The following is a 19,444-nucleotide window of genomic DNA, read 5'->3' as shown; positions in this document are numbered from 1 at the left end:
GTATATAAGCAAACCTAAAAATAAAGAAAATGGATCAGTTTCCGGAAAGACTGATTCCCCCATGTTGCTTCTTTCTTGCTCCCATTTTTCTGGCTGAATTCCCATCTGGAGCATGGATGCTATTCCACGTAATCCAAGTTATTCAGCCTCTTTTTCTCCACTAATCTTCCTACTACACTATCCATTTCTAATCTCTCTATATCTGTGATTAAATATGTATTTTTCCAAAGACGCTGACTCTGTCCCCCTACCTTCGAATCACCCTGGATCCACCGGCGCTGGACCCCGGCATGGCTCTGCACTTTTTTATGGGAAGATTTTTAACCATTGCTTCACTCTTTAATAGTGTTAGCACCAGTCAAGCTTTCAAGCTTTTTATTTCTTCTTCAGTCAATTCTATTACAAAATATTTTCAGGAATTTGTCTATTTCATGTAAGTTTTCAAAACTCTTGGCAAGTAGTTGTTGACAGTACTCACTATTCTTTTAAATACCAACTTTAGTGAGCTATAATTTATATGTAATAAAGTTCCCTTTGGCAGTCAATTCCCTACCCTCACCCTTGGTCTGAGACAACTAATGATCTAATTTCTGTCACTAGCTGTTTATTCTAGGAATTTTGCATGAACAGAAGCACACAGTACGCTCACGTTTGATGATGACTGGTTTTACTGAGAGTAATAACTCTCAGAGTATTCTGAACTCTTGTGTGCACCAGTAGTTCATTCCTTTTTATAGATAGCAATATTCTACTGCATAAATGTGCCACAACTTATTCATTTCTCCAAATTGCTGGGTATTTGGGTTGTTTCCAGCATTTGGTTATTACAAAACTGCTGTGAAGATTCATGTGCAAGACATATGGTTTCATTTTTTCTTGAGTAAATACCTAGGAACGGAATTAATTGTTGGGTCAAATATAAGTGTATGTTTAAATGCATAAGAAATTACCAAACTTTCCCAAAGTGGATAAACCATTTTACACTCCCATTAGCAGTGTGCACGAGTAGGTCCACACCTCACCAACACTTGATGTTGCCAGTCTTTTATTTTAGCTATTCTAGGTGTGTAGTGGTAGGACACTGTTTTTAATTTTAATTTAATTCCCGAATGTCTAACATGCTGAGCGCCATTTCATGTGCTTCTTGATTATTTGCACATCATCTTTTGGAACCTACCTGTTCACATTTCTTGCCATATATATTTGTATATCCATTCATGTTTACCTATTCATTATAAATACATACATACATATGTAAATACACACACATACATACATTCACACACATATACATGAGTCTTTTACCTTACTTTGATGTAAAAATTCTAGATACAATCCTCTATCAAAATATGTGCTTCAAGTAATTTCTCCCATTCTGTACCTCGCCTTTTCATTTTCTTAACAATCTCTTTCAAAAAGTAAAAGTTTTAAATTTTGATGAAGTCCAATGTCAAGTTTTCTCTCTTATGTTTCAGGTTTTTTGTATCCAATCCAAGAAACCTTTACGTAACCCAACACTGCAAACCCAAGCTTTCCAGAAGTGTTATTTAGTCGGTAAGTTGTCTGACTCTCTGCAACCTCAAGGACTGAAGCATGTCAGGCTCCTCTGTCCTTCATCTTCCGGAGTTTGCTCAAATTCATGTCCATTGAGTCAGTGATGCTATCTACAATTTCATTCTCTGCCATCCTCTTTTCCTTATGCCTTCCATCTTTCCCAGCATCAGAGTCTTTTCAAAGGAGTCAGCTCTTCACATCAGGTGGCCAAAGTACTGGAGCTTCAGCTACAGCTTCAGCATCAGTCCTTCCAATGAATGTTCAGGGTTTATTTCCTTTAGGATTGGCTGGTTTGATCTCCTTGCTGTCCAAGGGACACTTAAGAGTCTTCTCCAGCACCACAGTTCGAGCATCATTCTGCAGTGCTCAGGCTTCTTTATGGTCCAACTCTCATGTCCATGACTACTGGAAAAACCACAGCTTAGACTATACGGACCTTTGTCAGCAAACGGATGTCTCTGCTTTTTAATATGCTGTCTAGGTTTGTCATAGCTTTCCTCCCAAGGAGAAAGTGAATTGTAATTTCATGGCTGTAGTCACTGTCCACAGTGACTTTGGAGCCCAAGAAAATAAAATGTCACTGCTTCCACTTATTCCCCTTTTATTTGCCATGAAGTGATTGGACTGGATTCCAAGATCTTAGTTTTTTCAATGTTGAGCTTTAAGCCAGCTTTTTCACTCTCCTCTTTCATGCTCATCAAGAGGCTCTTTAGTTTCTCTTCACTCTCTGTCATTAGGGTGGTATCATTTGCATACCTGAGGCTGCTGATACTTCTCCTGGCAATCTTGATTCCAGTTTGAGATTCATCCAGCCCAGCATTTCGCATTATGTACTCTGCACAGAAGTTAAGGGTGACAATATACAGCCTTATCTTACTCCTTTCCCAATTCTAAACTGGTCATTTGTCTGAAGTTTGGTTCTAATTGTTGCTTCCTGATATGCATACAGATTTCTCAGGAGATAGGTAAAGTGGTCTGGTATTCCAGAAGTGTATGCTTTTACATTTATGTCTATGTTTCATTTAGAAGTTAATTTCTGCCCAGGGTATATGGTAAGAATCAAGGTTCTACTTTTTAAAATTTCAGTACAGATATTCAGTTTTTCTGCACCATTTGTCAAAAAGACTATTCCTAGTATGTCAACTAGACTTACTGTGGTGATCATTTCCCAATAGATACAAATACTGAATCATTATGTTGTACATCTGAAATCAATATAATGTTGTATGCTATCATACTTCAACTTAAAAAAAGACTTTTCTTCCCCTTACTGAATTACCTACGCATCTTTTATTTACCTTTGATTATCTTATAATCTTTGCCTTATCTATAGTTATGTTCAACTTTTCATTCATGAAATTATTTTAGGTTTTATCTTTCTTCTCTTACTCATGTCTTGCCAGCAATTTATCAGTTTCATTGATTTGTTTCCAAAGAACAAATTTTGGGGGATTGAACCTGGGCCCAGGCAGTGAAAGCACTGAGTTCTAACCACTGGACCACCAAGGAATTCCCAGCAATTTCTTAAATTTATGTTTTTGTTATTAACTTCTAACCCATCCAGAAATTATGGTCCGTAATCATGACACCTACCAATCAAAATCTGTTTTTGTTTTATTAACATCCTAAAATCCAGGGTGGCAAACTATGTCCAGCAGGCCAAATTTGCCATGCCACCTATTTTTGAACAGTCCAAAAACTATACCTTTAAAGGGTCAGGGAAAAAAATTAAGAGAAGAATATTTTGTTAGATGCAAAATTATATAAAATTCAAATTTTAGCATCCATAAACAAGCTTTTAATTTTATCAACAGAAACTTTTCTAGTTTCCTTTCTTGTTATACAGTACTTACACAATATCCTAAAGTGTGATTCCTAGTCCACAAAGCTTAAAATATGTACTATCTGCCCCTTCAAAGAAAAAATCTGTGAAACCTTAGAACATGATCAATTTTTGTAAACATTCAAATGATCCTTGGTTCTCTAATTGGTGAATTCAGAAACTACAAATGTCCATTAGATCAAGCTTGTTAACTATGTTGCTCAGATCCTCTAAACCTTTGCTGATTCCTTTTGTTGTTGCAACCTCTCAGTATATCAACGAATTTATCAATCTTTACTTTCAGTTCTATCAATTTCCTTCATGTATTTTGATATTATTATTAATAAGTACATATATATTTAAAATATCATCTTTGTAAACTACACCTTTTATCATTATGTGGTAGCACTCTACAAACTAAATATTACTTTCTATCTTTAAGTCTATCTTATCTGAAAGTAATATTTGCTACCCTAGCTTTTTTTTTCTGGATATATGCTCAATATTTTTTCATCCTTTTAAACCTGTACACGTCAAGTTTCAGGTGTGACTCTTAATAAACACATGGCTATGTTTTAGAAATGCAATCAGTCAAGAATCATCTTGATTGGTGAAGTCGGTACATTTACATTTATTCTAATTAGTGGTATTTTGATCCTGTTTCTATCACCAGAATTTACTTTTTCAGTTTGTGTGTGTGTTAGTCGCTCAATTGTGTCTGACTCTTTGTGACCCCATGGACTGTAGGCTACCAGGCTTCTCTGTCCATGGGATTCTCCAGGCAAGAAGACTGGAGTGGGTTGCCATTCCCTTCTCCAGGGGATCTTCCCGACCCAGAGATCAAACCCGTGTCTCCTGCACTGCAGGCAGATTCTTTACCATCTGAGCTACCAGGGAAGCAGTCTGTATTACCTTTTATATCTTTTCTAACCTAAAAAGAAGTTGGTATCTATGAATTTCCCTGTTGCTTATACTTGGAAATGTTCACCTCCTTTAAAATTTGTAGCACTACTGGATTTATCACATTGCAGATAATAATAAAATAAATGAACAAACACAAAATAGGACATGAGCTTTTTGCTGTTTTCCCAGACGGGGCTATAGGTTGTCAGTGACCAGCATGTTTCCATCACGGCCATGGCAGAACTGTGTGAGATGACTTCTTGATCGCTCATCTGAAGTTACTGAAAAAATGCTGTTTGCTTAGGAAAACTCGGAATTTTGGTTTCTCTGTCCTTATGTTCCAACCAATTAAATTATTTAGTTTTTCTTAAGGACCAAAAAGATTTTTGACAGACAACACATTAATTCTGCAATAAAATTTAGAAGTCCTTTCATTTTGCAATGATAACGCTACTTATTTACATGCGGTTTAACTCATTTATCTTTGTATAAAAGGAGCAGCTTCTTACTAGAGGCTAAAACGTATAGCCAGTGATAAGTCGCTTCTCTGAGATACCAGCAATCTTACAATCACAAAAAATTGGTAATATAGGATGTTTATAGAAACTAATTGAGAGTATTAAATTAGGTCAGCACAGAGTGATAAGACTATATCAAAACTGGGAAAACAAAACCAGAGGAAAGGAGTCTCCCGTGCTATAATGGAAACAAGCAGAAAGCCCTTCTTGGTCAGTCTTTCTGATGCAGAGGTGGCCCGCATCCCTGCCCCGATGAGAGCGAGCAGCCTGACGGCCCCTGCCCAAGGCAGCCTTTCCTCAGTCGGCCCGAGACCTGTGCCTGGCACAGCCGGCCTGTGACTAATACTATAACATAATGCAGGCACGCCTCCAGACTCATTTCTGAAATAAAGGACTCACAATCATTTCCTGAAAAAAGGAGTGATAAAGCTTCACTTGGCTTTTACCAAATGTTTGGTTACTTCGTGACAATGAAAGGCACGCTATATAACAAAGATCACCTGTCATTTCTTCTCCAGAGTCTCACGGCTCTCTGGGCAGACTTCAAGGACGCGCCTCCTCCCTCCAGACACTGCTGCCAGCACACAGCCCCTCCGCTCCCTCCATCAGTGAGTCATCGTCATCGGAGCGTGACACTTCTCAGACAAGACGTGGCCGCAACAGAATTAAAAGCAACCGAAACTCCCCAAAATGCAAGCGCTTAACCATACTTGCTCAGTGGGTTCTGAGGTTTGCAGAATCAGAAGGCCCAAGAGCAAAACTATATAAAAATCTGGATCAGATCACAAGATACAGTGGTTACTTTGGATCAACCTGAAGGGTACAGGCTTTTGTGAGATTCTAGGTGCTTCCAGATGTTCTCTGGTCCACGGAAGCCCATTCACCTCCAGCTCTGAAGTCATCCTCTCTCATTTCTAAAACAATTTTCTGTAGCGAACTCTCAATGAAAAGAAAAGCCGAGGGACGACGTGGGGGCAGAGACCACACAGCTACCACCAGGGAAGGCAGAAGCCTCACTCCTCGTCACCAGGACACAGTTCGGCAGCACCCTGGGGCTGATGGTGGTGAAGCCCGAGCTCTATGGACATACCATGAACACATGCATTTCTGCTAAAGAGAAAACAGTTTATCGTCTGGGAACAAGACAGAGGTTTGGAGTCAACCCTGGGTTCAAAAACTTTCCTGGGTGAGTTACTTGGCCTCCGTGGCCCAAGTCCTTTCCTCCGTTAACTCAGAGTAACATCTGCCCAGCAGGGTTCCTGCGGAGACTGAGGGAAGGCCAGTACCGAGTGGTACCCCGAGGTCCCCCTTGCTGCCCTTCTCCAAGTAGTGCTTGGAAGACCTCATGTCAGCCAAGGTCTGAAGACAGGCCTCACCCGATCGCTGGGCCCCTCTAGGGAAAGAGTTCACACTTCAATGGACGGGAGAACAACAGCACTCTAGAGACCTTCATGGGCAAGTTCAGGGAAATCTGCACTGGACAGAAAGCCATGCAGTTGCTGCCTCAAGGCCTGAAGCTGGTATCTGGTGATGACCTCCTGGTGACTGTTTAAGGGCAGGTACGCCCTGGGGTTGAGGTCTTTGGGTGTCAGCACCTCACAGTGTTTCAGGCACAATCACAACTCATGGGGTCAACCACCATGTCCAGATGGTGTCATAGTATTTTCTGTATTTAATCCTACGTAATCCTCCGAGTAGGGTGTCCCTGGTAGCTCAGGCGGTAAAGAAGCCGCCTGTAATGCAAGAGACCTGGGTTCGATTCCTGGGTCGGGAAGATCCCCTGGAGAAGGGACAGGCTGCCCACTTCAGTACTCTTGGGCTTCCCTGGTAGCTCAGTTGGTAGAGAAGCTGCCTGCAGTGCAGGAGACCCCGGCTCAATTCCTGGGTTGGGAAGATCCCCTGGAGAAGGGACAGGCTGCCCACTCCAGCATTCTGGGCTTCCCTGGTAGCTCAGTTGGTAAAGAAGCCACCTGCAGTGCAGGAGACTACAGTCATGGGGTCGCAAACAGTTGGACACGGCTGAGCAACTGAGCACAGTCCTCCTAGTTATCCCTGGAGGCAGATACAGTCCCAAGTGTACAGAAGAGCAAACTGAGGTACAGAAGTGAAGTGTCTCCTACAAGGAGTCACGACTGAGAGGCTGACTCCAGCGCCCACACTTGTGGCCACAAGGCCCACCTTCCAGGTGGCGTGAACTCCTCAGGGCGTGGAGGTCTCCACATCTATTTCAGGTGTGTGAGCAGGCATAGGGTGGTTGCCATCTCTTCCTTCTTTCTTTCACAGGGGGATGTAGGAAACTGATAAGGCCTTTTTAGAGCCCGTCAAAATTAGTACATTGACCTTAACAAATAAATAAACTCACAAAAATAGAACACTGTGTTTTTACTGGGAGGTAGGTTTGCCTCCTGTGATGGTATCTACAAAGTTCCTCAGCCTAACAGTAAATGCTGATAACAGGTTCATTCCCTGCAATTTTCTGTCACTTCACCAGTCTGCATCTCTCAAAGTTGGTGAGCTCGGAGCTTATTTAAGCAACAGCTGGGAGGAGAGACAATAAGAATTCGTTTCCTTGTAAACATACAGAAAGGCAGTTGTGAAGACTATCTATCCCTACAGAGTCAAACAGTCTAAGAAACCCCTCATCAATAAGGTCCCGCGAGGACTCCGGCCTGGCAAATCCTCGGGTGGGACCCGAGTCATTATGCACCCGAGACGGGAGCTCTGTGCAGCCGTGCCCCCGGGGAGAGAGAGCCAGGTTGGCGCCATCAGCTACTGGAACCCACCGAGGGGTTTAAAACAGCACAGCTCGGCGGGTGTCCCGGGAGCAGTGATTCCCCACTGAGTGGAGACAAACTGGCACTGGAAAGGAGGGGCTGACTGCCGACCACTGGTGGCCCCCCTAACTGGAACCCGACAGAGCGAGGGCTGAAACTCGGCCTGAGAAGCAGGTGCTGAGAACGGCGGGTGGTGTGCCTGCACGAGAGCACGTGGAAGATGACAACGTGGAGAAAAACCTTCGCAGGGGTGCAGATACGCCCACGCCAGGAGCACTGCAGAGGGTCCAAGTCAACAGGGAAGCACAACGCTGATGGTGCAAAATGACTTTGCAGATTTCAACTGCTCGGAACGTGGAGATTCTCACAACAGCTGCACGCTGGAAGATACGGAGGCGCCATCCTTCCCCCTCCAGAGGAAGCTCGAGGAGCAGGCCCTGGCTTCACTCGCCCTCCTCTGCCCAGCCCCGAGGCACCTCCCGCTGCTCACCTGGGCCCCTCGGTCATTGACCAGCTCCACGGACCACCGGCCCTCGTACTGGATCCACACGAATATCCCGCCGTCCGCATCGCACGTGGCCAGCTTCTGGTATGGCTCGTTCCACCTCACCAGCACGACCTGGAAGATGACCAGGAAGACATTTACTGCAGAGAAGGAGCCCGTGGGCATGGAAGCTGTTCATGAAGTTATCAGACCCAGAACTAAAAAGAAAGTGCGGTCAAAGAAAGGACTCAAGGAGGATGGGAGGAGCGGGGAGAGGCCTGGGGGGCGGATCAGCAGAGGGAAGGATGGATGTGTCTCAGGGACTGGCCCACGTGTCAAGGCTTCTTGACAAACAGCAGGCATCTGAGCAAACTATAATAAACTCCAACACGAAAAACGGCCACCACCATGAAAACAGAGAGCAAGCCAGGGCCTGCCTGTACCCCCACTGCCTCCCGCAGCACCAGATCACTCCTCTGATGGTCCCGTGTGGTGGGAAAGCAATTTTCTCAAAATTGATTGTGTATCTGAATCGGGGGCTCTTTATTTAGCATAGAAAGAAGAAAGGGTGGGGCCTATTTAACCTCATTTTTTCCCCAAAGTGAAACTTTCTATATCTTTTCCAAGACTACCTGATTTCCAGATAGTTCAGCATCTAAACACGCCAATTTGGAAAAAAATACACAGTAGAAATAAGTTGCTTGTGATTTATCACAGAGGAAAGATGAAAAAATAATTAACTTCAAAACTGATGCATGTAAAAACTTAATTTTTAAATTTGATAAATTCTGAATCTGGACAAATCATTTTCATCTTTCTCAACTATCACTTCCTCAGCTACAGGTGGACCCTGCTGGGTGGTTGGTGGCATCGGCCCTCACAGAGCCCAGTAAAACCTGCAAGGACACGGGGCTATGAAGTGGTCGCAAGAAGACACAAAACTAGCACCTGGGGTCACTATGGGGCAGGTTCCAGAGTGTGGCCTGACCCGCCTGTGCTGGTGACTGAGATTTCATTCATTCAGCTCTTTTTTAAAACTCTGCATAAAGAGAGGAAAGGCTGCAATCTTCTGAGACCTGGCCATCATCAGCCAATCTAACCTGGTCAGTGGCCCCCATGCCAAGTGGATGCAAGCTCTCCACGGATGTAGGCACTGCCCACTGCCTGCCGCTGGCCCATCTGACCCTGTCCCTCCGCCAGGACCGCCTGCCTCACTCTGGTTGCCGCTCTGCAGGTGCTGCCCTCACTGCCCCCCACCTCCTGTGCCCACGGATCCAGGCTCCCTCCGCCCCAGAGCCCTGGCCACCTGAGGGATGGGTGGAGGCACCCTCGCCTCTGAACACTGATGCGCAGGAATGCCGCGAGCATGCCAAACAGCCCCGTGTAAATTATGAGTCTCATTCGGCTATAGCTTTGAACGGTGGCTGAAAACTATTGCAAGTAGGTTATTTTCAACTCCCAAAGGCATTTTAACAACAGCCAATAATACTGACTGACTGCCTATTACCAACTGTTAGGTTGCGAGGGTAGGAGTTAAGAAATCCTGGTCCGTGTGGAGTTCAGTTCACTGAACAGACGTCACATCCTGCTCCACATGCAGAGCTGGGAACATATGACAGACAGGAGGTCAATGGTGAGGAGCAACAAATCCAGACCCATTATCTTAAAGTCTAGTTTCTAAAGGGGCTTCCCTGGTGGCTCAGCAGTAAAGAATCTGCCCGCAATTCGATCCCTGGGTCGAGAAGAACCCCGGGAGAAGGAAATGGCAAATTGTTCCAGTAGTCTTGCCTGGGAAATCCCATGGACAGCAGTCCCCTGGACCACAAAGAGTCAGACCCTACTGAGAGACCAAGACTTCCACTTTTAACTTATTCTAATTTTTTAAATTCTATATTTAAATTACTGATCCAATTCTTAAGTGTCTTTAAACATACCAAATGTGTCATAAAATCTAGAATTTCCAAGCAGCCAACTTCATAAACTTCTTTCAGACCCAGTGGTGCCTGGCCCGAGCAGTGCTCACCATCCAAGCCCACAGCGACTCGTGCATTTCAGAACAGTGACGGGAGGACCCAGTGTGACAAATAAGAATGTGATCGCTTTTAAACTATTTACATTAAATACGGTGAACATTACTAGTACGGTGAACTATCTACTACAGTCTTCCTTACAGAATAGTATTTTGATGACAAGGCATCATCATTCAGAAAACAGAGGCGAGTCCCATTTTCTATACTTTCGCCTTTTTCCTTTAACATGCACTGCCACATATGGTTGCATATTTAGTTATCATCATCAGTAAAACCTCTCCTTCAGAACAGCCTGCATAGTCACAGCATGACATGGACACAAAAGAGCAGAGGCAAAAAAAATTTTTACAGTTATTTCTAACATTAAAAATGTCTTGGTCTTGTGGTAACACTAGTGGGTGTTGGACAAACAAAAAGTTTATAGACTCGACTTCATCTTTTCGTAATTCCTGATGAGTTGATACTCAGCAGTTAACAGAATGCAGCCCCCATTCACACACTACTTTGCTGGGAGTGTAACCGGTGTAATGGAATATAGGTGGGTTGCTCCCCTAAATTAAGAGAAATCTTTCCAGTGACTCTGGGTTTAAAAATAAAGTTTTCAAAGGCAGTGTTGTTTCCCTGGGTTAGTTTTCTCATTTCCTCTTTCGTCTGTGATTCCAAGCCGCCCGTCTTATCTCCCGGCAGCTTATTTCCTGTTCTCCCAATCCCTCCAGTCTGCCTGGCAGAGTCAGGACATACCAGAGTGCTGAGGAATTGCCAAGCGAGTGGGGCCAGCTGGGTTCTCAGTCGCCCAGATCACACAGGAGGGCGCTGAGTAGCTGCCCAGGCGTTCCAAGGCAGAGCCTTCCTTCCCTCTTAGAGGAAGATGGGGCTCCTCTTTGCTTTGGGCACAAAAGAGCTCCAGCATTAAGAATGTTAGGTGAAGCGTGCATTCTACTGAACAGAATATAAGTCAAGTTTTGACTTAGGTCTTTGATTATTCCCCCAAAATGTCAGCCTGTCACCCTCTCCAAAATAAGATTTCTATTGTTTTATAGTTATTCTTATCAATAAATACTTACGGAGGAATTCCCAGTAAAAATGCAATGCAGGTCTGTGGAAGGGCTCTTTGGGCTGTACTGTAATGCCCTCAGTAAGTCACTTCACCTCCTATTTCTGGCACTATTTTTAGACAGAACAAAGCCCTAGTGTCAGCTAATCCACCTCAAGGATGTTCATCTTTTGAGACAGGAACCCTTCAAATGGTGTTGGTAGAAAAACTGATGCTTTTGAATTGTCGTGCTAGAGAAGACTCTTGAGAGTCCCTTGGATAGCAAGGAGATCAAGCCAGTCAATCCTAAAGGAAGTCAGTCCTGAATATTCACTGGAAAGACTGATACTGAAGCTCTAATACTTTGGCCACCTGATGCAAAGAACTGACTCATTAGAAAATAAGACTCTGATGCTGGGAAAGATTGAAGGCAGGAGGAGAAGGGGATGACAGAGGATGAGATGGTTGGATGGCATCACTAACTCGATGGACATGAGTTTGAGCAAGCTCCAGGAGTTGGTGATGGACAGGAAAGCCTGGCGTGCTGCAGTCCATGGGGCCACAAAGAGCTAGACATGACTGAGTGACTGAACTGATGATTCAAATGTTCCATTCTAAAACAAGGAAGTTAACCTCCTATATCTGGAAGAACATAGATAGACTACAAAAGCATCTGATTCTCAAAACAGCCTGGTACCTAGAGCAGGCATTCCCATCTTCATTTTATAGAAAAGGAAACAGGTTCAGAGAAGTTCCCTTGCCCACAGCACCCAACTGGCGGGAGGCAGAGAAGGGCTCGGAACCAGGCACACTCATCCCTGGTTCTTTGTATCTTCCTAATTACAAAGTGAAAGTCAGGCATAATCATTTTAGGAGCCTATTTTGGGGGGGATATTGATTCATACCAGGGAAACGATTGTATTCGTGAAGAATACTCAAATGGTTTTTTTTAATTAGAATGCTGAAATATCTAGTCTAGAATTTTTGACCATCCAAAATGAGCTGCAAAAAATTGTTCAGAAGGGCTTCCCTGCTGGCTCAGTGGTGAAGAATCCGCCTGCCAATCCATGCAGGAGACATGGGTTCGATCCCTGGGTTGGGAAGATCCCACATGCCGTGGAGCAACTAAGCCCATCTGCCGCAGCTCCTGAGGCCCTAGTGCCCTACAGCCCATGCTCTGCAACAAGAGAAGCCGCTGCAGTAAGACACTTGCACCTCTCACACACAGAGCAGGCCCTGCTCGCCACAGCCAGGGGAATCCCATGCGGCAACACAGACCCAGCACAGCCAAAAATAATCATCAATAGAAAATAAAGAAGTGTTTTACCGTTGAGAAAACTAGAAAAACAATCTTGGGGCAGAATCAGGAGACATAAGCACGAATGATGAGAAGCCCATGAGAAGTACGTGAAAGAGAACTTTCTAACAAGGAGCAGGAGTGCTGCCTATCCGTGGAAGGGGCTGTCTTCAAAAGGAACCTGGAACGCTGGAAACAAGAGGCGGGGCAGCCAACTGCCAAGGGTACCTGGGAGCAACTCATCTAAGCGGATGGGGCAGCGGGACTACAACTAGGGGACCTCCATATTACCATCCATCCAACTCCAAGATGACAGATCAAGGTTAAATGCGGCCTTAGCATCAGTGATGTTATGGCCTCAAAAAAAAAAAAAAGGCTGATTTAAGCTCTTAAGCGTCTACCAAGTGATAAACTGCCACTAAATTCGCTGAAGGGAAATTCAATTATTAAAGTAGTTAACTTGGCTATTTGAATTAAGGTTTTATATATTATATATTATTAGTACTCTTTGTCAACCAGGTGTGTATTTTAGTGATTTATAATACATGTAACCTAGTAGATTAATTTTCAAGATGTTCCTCTCCAGCTCTCAGAGCAGCTAAGACGGCCAGATTCTCAGCATCTTGCTCTTTAAAATCCCTATCTCTCAGCCCAGCACACCGAGCATTCGGTCAGGAAACAGCACTGCTCCGGGCACACGGCTAGGCTAACAACTGAAGACAGAACCTCAGCTCACCCCCTGACAGGCTGATGCTGACCCCAGCCGACAGCAGGCCTCTCAGCTCCGGGGAGCAGGCCACAGCCGGAACCAGGAAGCTTCTCACTGACCACAGAAAGCCCAAGTGGCAGTCTGCTCTCTAACACCCTGCAGCTTCACTGTGTCTGAAAAAGGAATTCAGCCTAGACCATTTCTGAAGATCCCTCCAGCTCTAATACTTTGACACCCTGAATTCTATTTGGACAAGTACTAAACAAATACGGCATACCTACTCCTAAGTGCAACATCCTACAAAACTTAAATACTGATATATTTACCCCCCAAGAGAAACATCTAGCACATGGATCATGACATACCACCTGGTAAGAGGGTGCGTAGTTGATGGGAGGGGGTGCAGCTGAGCGAATATGTTATCATAACTTGATTCAGAATCTGACACAAAATACAAGTTTCTTCCTAAGTGCTTGCTTATGATTTTTAAAACATGAGCGATGTTGCATTCTAAGTAATTAGTTCAAGAGTTACATAAAAACCGAGTCTCCATGTATAGTGACAGTTAATTTCATGTGTCAAGTTCACTGTGCCCCTTTGGATTTTGGAGGCTACATGTCCCTAATTTGAGTGTGACAATCTGGCCTGTTTACCTAGTGACCCAAAAGGCTGATGATTTTGAGTGGGGTCCAGAAGAAGAGAGAGCTCCTCACAGATCAGGCCACCGTGTGATCTGCTCTGTGGCCCAGGTCACGTGATACAGCAGATTCAGTGGTACCCAAAGCATCAGTGTCAGAAAGGGGTGCTGTCTGGAGCCTTTGGTAGAAGAATCTCGGTGCAGGCCTCGGGGTTTAGAGCACAGCCCTGCCATCTGCCATAGACAATGACTCTCCTTCTGAGAAACAGCTCTTGGCCTGAAACAGACAAAACACTTAACCATGGTCCAGCAAGTCTCCATGAGACCTGAGCTGCCCATCAGGACCTGGGTATTACCTGACCACCAGCCATAAGTTAAAATATCAACATTTTGGTCAAAACTTTTATGTATTTTTCCTTTTTAATCTTTTTTCTAATCACGGAAACACACACTAAGTAAAACTCAAATGTTACAGAAGTATATAAATAGAAAATGAACATTTCTTGAAACGCCGTCTTAACTATTTGGCGCATATTCCTTGAGATTCGTATCTCCCGTTCCCTGGTGAACAGACCTGCATGACACCTTAATCCAAATAAATGTGCATTCACCCTCTTTCTAACAGCAAGTTTCTCACATCACTTCCCAATAACTAACTCCATTTCCTGTCATAATCTCTGCACACATTATTACCTTGCCTTCAAATAATTTCCTATTCCTCTATTTTGTATTTAAACTGAACCACAAACTCATGGACCACTTCTGCTGTCTGTCCCCACATAACAAGACCCGGGTGCCTGGGAAGAGCAGCTCTTTGGTAAAGAGCTCATGTTAACCAGCCAGGACTTGCTCAGGAAAGTGACAGGAGTCCTCCCCCGAGCACACCACTGACTCATCTTCATCAGAGTCCCTCAGGGTCCTCCCGAAGGTCTGTCCCACCAGAGGGCTCCTGAGGGCTCCAGGAACTGACTCAGTTTCCAGTTAGATGAGAGACCCACCACAGGGGTGAGTTTACCGACTTTCTCAGCAGACAGCCGCACGAGGGCACAAGCCAGCCGCTGCCGGCCGATCAGCCTCGAGACACAGAACGCACGAGAGGACCAGAGTCATACGAGAGCCACAGAGGAGCTGGCCTCCCACGGGGAGCTTTTCCTGCCCAAATTACCCTGCACCTGCTCCCCACCTCCTGCTCGGCCACCCCACACTGAACCGCCACCTTCAGTATCTCAGGGCCGGGCACAGTCCCAGGCCGAGGGTACTGCCTGATTGTTGTCTGAATGGATTCCAAGTAGAAAAGTAGCACACTCAGGGATGGAATTACAGACTGGTGTTTAGTTTTGGTTTTTTATTGAAATATAGTTGATTTACAATGTTGGGCTTCCCTGATAGCTCAGTTGGTAAAAAATCCACCTGCAACGCCTGAGACCCGGGTTTGATTCCTGGGTCGGGAAGATCTGCTGGAGAAGGGACAGTCTACCCACTCCAGTATTTGGGGGCTTCCCTTGTGGCTTAGCTGGTAAAGAATCTGCCTGCAGTACAGGAGATCTGGGTTCGATCACTGGGTTGGGAAGATCCCCTGGAGAAGGGAACGGCTACCCACTCCAGTATTCTGGCCTGGAGAATTTCACAGACTACATAGTCCATGGGGTCTAAAAGAGTCAGACACAACTGAGCGACTTTCACTTTCACTTACAATGTTGCATTAGTTTCAGGTGTACAACAAAGTGATTCAATTATATACATACACACTTTTTCAGATTCTTTCCTTTATAGATCATTATAAGATATCGAGTACGGTTCCCTGTGCTATACAGTAGGTCCTTGTTGGTTACCATTTTATATATAGTAGTGTGTATGTGTTAATCTCAAATTCTTAAATTATCCCTCTCCCCTGCCTCATTTTTTTTCTTTTAATCAGTTAGCAGATAGCATTGACTATAGCTATCGTTTCAAAATTATTTATATCACAAAAATTAAGTGAAGAATGGATGTCTGTGAGAAAATAGAAAGGAAAACAGTACAGTTTTATACTGAAAACCACAGTCGCATTAAAATTAACTGAACTTTCTCTGACTTCGCAGTTAAAGGGAAGGAAACCAGAATTTTAAATACTCTCGTTAGAAAATCCTTGGATGCATCTCACTGTACATTTGGTTGCATTTCAACTTTTTCTGAGACATGGTTATTATGAAGATAACACCATATGGAAGAAATGAATCATCTGTGGGAGGTCAACTCAGAACCGAGTTTTGGGCGATGTTTGTGCTTTTGAAGTTCAAGGCAGCACAAAAGAATTCTATTTAACTTGGCCTCAGAGCATCCCTGGGAACCTTCACAACTTTCTCAGTAAGTCAGGGAACATTCTCGTTCAACAACATACATCCAAGTTTTATCCAAGGCCTTCCCATGACTTCTCTCTGAGCCAGCATGAAGACTCAGGCTCCTAAAAATCATCCTGAATACCACACTGCTTTTGAGAGATTAATTTTAACCACATTGTGGTACAGATTGAAACACTTATACAAAACCAGATGGTCACTGAGAATTATAAAGAAGTCACATCCATTGGAAAAAAAAGAAAGAAAATAAGAACAGTGAGGAGGTGCAAGCTCCACCACTAGGGTGACTCCAATGTGCAGTACAAGTTAGAAGACAGCACTCTAAGTGAGCTAAGTGAGGAGCCCAGGCTCAGGCGAGCTTCGGACTGTGTGAGGAGTCTCTAGGTCTGGAGCACTCACTACCTGCTGATCGCTGCTAAGGCCTCACCCACACCCTCAGCCCAAGGCTCCACCACACAGGGGTCCCTGGAGCACCTTCAAATGGAAGGGCCCAGCACAGCTCCGGCTCTGGCACTCGCCATTGTCTGATATCTTCCGTTTAATTCTTGGGTTGTGGGAGACACTTCACACGAAGATCCAGAACGTGCGCAAAGGATGAGAAGTGTGAGCACACATTCACTGAGCTCTGTCTGAACAACAGGTCAACCTGAACCTGGCTGAACAACAGGTGAACCAAAATTACCTGCAGCTGTTCTCTTCTCAACTGAGAGGCCTTACCAAGACCTTAGTTGCTGCTTGCTTACTTCAGCACACAGCCAAGAATACCATTTTGTCCCATCAATGATTCCATGTTAGGAAATGAAACCCCATCACTCTTTAAGTTACACAATGCACAGAAATACACAAAATAAAGATAGCTTAGGAGGGGGGAAAGTCCTGCTGAGCTTCTTCTCAAACTGAAGTATGACTTTCACACTTTGAAAGGCTAGAATAGAAATTCTGCGTTAATAACTGCATACAAAACCACTACCAAGAGGATTTAAGTCATTTTCAACAATGCAATTATTTACAAGAGATACTGAGGTGGCAGACTGCAGCATTAATAGGCAAATGACATTGGGTTTACACCCCAATTAAAATGCATAGGACACAGTGGAGGAACCTGAGGCACTTCATATATTTATTGAGCATTTGCCCTGCGCCAGACACCACGCTGGAGCTAGAAAGGCAGCCAAGTCTGGCACTTGGCTCACACACTGGAGAAGCTCTCAGGACTAGGGGGCAGGCAAGTAACTGTCCAGCCACCGGCTCGGTGAGGTACTAGGAATGCTCTATGCGGAGGCTTTGTTAGCACAGGTCTCTGCAGGAAAGGCATTTTCAGGTGTCTCCAAACCCCCAGGGCCAGGGCACTGTTAGCATTCCCTGCAAAAACACTAATTATCTAGAATTCTTTCAAAAGGCAAGAGATTTCTGCCCAATACTCCCTTTTTAGAGTGAAAATTGGGGTGGGCTTTTTGCCAGCTGCAAACAAAAAATTATAATTATAGATTCCCCAATATATTTGGCACTTGAGATTTCCCCTTCAAAATACTTCTCAGTGTTTCATTTCTGGGCATACGTGCCTCTGCAGTATAACTTACCACTAGATCTCAGTCAACAGCCTGAAATCCCTGAAATGTACTTTCAGTTCTTTTCAAACCTAAATTCCTAGTTAGTAACTCTGTACTTGCATTTAGTTCTATGTTTCCATTACTAAAGTTCAACTTTTTTCCATCTTGCTGAAGATCCATTATTCTACACATCTCTAGAGCCTGTTGGCAGATGCAAACATAACATTCTTTGTGAAGGGAATTACCAAAGGCAACGTGAATGGTCAAAGAATTCAGCCACTGTTTTACTAACCTGTAAAGACAAGAGTCAACTCCATTCCATCATGAGTGCTGCTAACCAAAAACAGGGCACATGCCTTGCCAGCCCCTGGTGAGCCGCATGACCTGCTGAGCCTTGGTTTGCTCAATCTGTAAACAGAGGTGTTAGCACGTGACCAAAAGGACTGCTGCAAGAGCAACTGGAGAGAAGAGTCACCACCGTTCGGTTCTAGACTTGCCATCATCTCCTGAGTTCTTCACATGTGTCACCTCCCTTAATCCTCACGCAAACCCCCTATGGGGTGATGAGGACCATCCCCACTGCAAAGGTGAGGAAACTCGGTTCAGAGGTGCTCATCAGTTTCCCTCGAGTCTCTCAGCAAGTGGAGACAGAGCCAGCAATGACCCTGGTCGGTCAGACCCCAAAGCCTGTCTTTATCTCTGAACTGCCTGCCTTCCTCTTAGAGACAATGCATGCTCAAGTCTGGGGCCAGGGCCTGGGCAAGCCCCACAAGCAGCATCCACGTTAGCGGCTGCTATTAAGAAGCATATCGGTTTCTAATGCTGGTGAGGAATCCTCAGCCCAGAGAGTGGCCTGGGCGTCATATTCCACCCATGTTCTCGTGAGCAGGAAAAACCCAGCCTCTGGCCACTGTTCCAGCCCCGAGGGCCCCGCCTGCCCCAGCCTGAACCATGTGTCCCACACCTCCTCACTCCCTCCCATTGGCTTGGCTAGGCAGTCTCCCAAAGCCCACCCCAAATGGGTGCGTCTGAGGTTCGCTCTCTGCCCAGCTCTCAGCAGGGAGAAAGCACACAGCCCTGGAGGCGACTGCGCCCTTCACCCTGTGTCTCTGACTGCAGGAGTCGAGCTGGATCCCTCATCAAGTCTGGCCCCGCTCAACCCACGCCGCCTACTCCCTCTCCCCTAAGAGCCCCTCCTTCAGTAAACTGTTCCAACCCCCATGGGGCAACGACTCAGACCCCATCTCAGACTCTGCTTTGAGGGCACCAAACCAGAGATGCTCTGTAAGTTTGCAAGATGAGAAACTTGGTCAGTGGCTCACAAAGTCCTGCCCCAGGTTCAGCAGCACAGAACCACCTGGGAATTTGTGGGAAAATGCAAATTCTCGGGCTGCGGAAGACCAGGTGATCAGAAATTCTGGGTTGGGCTTTTGGCAACTCCTCAGCAGAGTCTCACAAAACCGGTCTGGGAGCTCCCTGGGCCCTGAAGGCAGGGCAGTGATGGCACCCAGGGACTGAAAGATGCTTCAGCTCCAGGTGCACCTCCTACCAGGCGCTTCAGGAAGGGCACTCGCGAGAGGCCTGAGCAGCAGGAAAACACACACACGCAGACACACACACACACACACACACACAAGGGAGAAGGCAACAGGGAGGGAGAGCCTCTGCGTGTGTTCAGAACTTATTTCTCCAGCAGAAATAGGAAAGGTAAGATTGACTTTGTAAAATTTTTGGTAAGAGCAAGGGACTGAATTGGAAAAGGGCGGCCATTTGCAGTTAAACTTTACACAAAGT

General features: G+C 45.1%; 1 protein-coding gene across 1 annotated transcript in view; it reads right to left on the bottom strand.

Moving 5' to 3' along the window:
• Positions 1-19,444, bottom strand: part of TULP4 (TUB like protein 4) — a 142,276-nt gene that overhangs the window by 59,043 nt on the left and 63,789 nt on the right. Inside the window, exon 2 of the mRNA XM_068985081.1 lies at positions 8,062-8,190. Coding sequence (XP_068841182.1) covers positions 8,062-8,190 — 129 coding nt within the window. The remainder of the gene's footprint in view (positions 1-8,061; positions 8,191-19,444) is intronic.

This window comes from Capricornis sumatraensis, chromosome 13, assembly GCF_032405125.1.
Source record: "Capricornis sumatraensis isolate serow.1 chromosome 13, serow.2, whole genome shotgun sequence".
Classification (NCBI taxonomy): Eukaryota; Metazoa; Chordata; class Mammalia; order Artiodactyla; family Bovidae; genus Capricornis; species Capricornis sumatraensis.
This window is presented reverse-complemented; position numbering and strand designations above follow the sequence as displayed.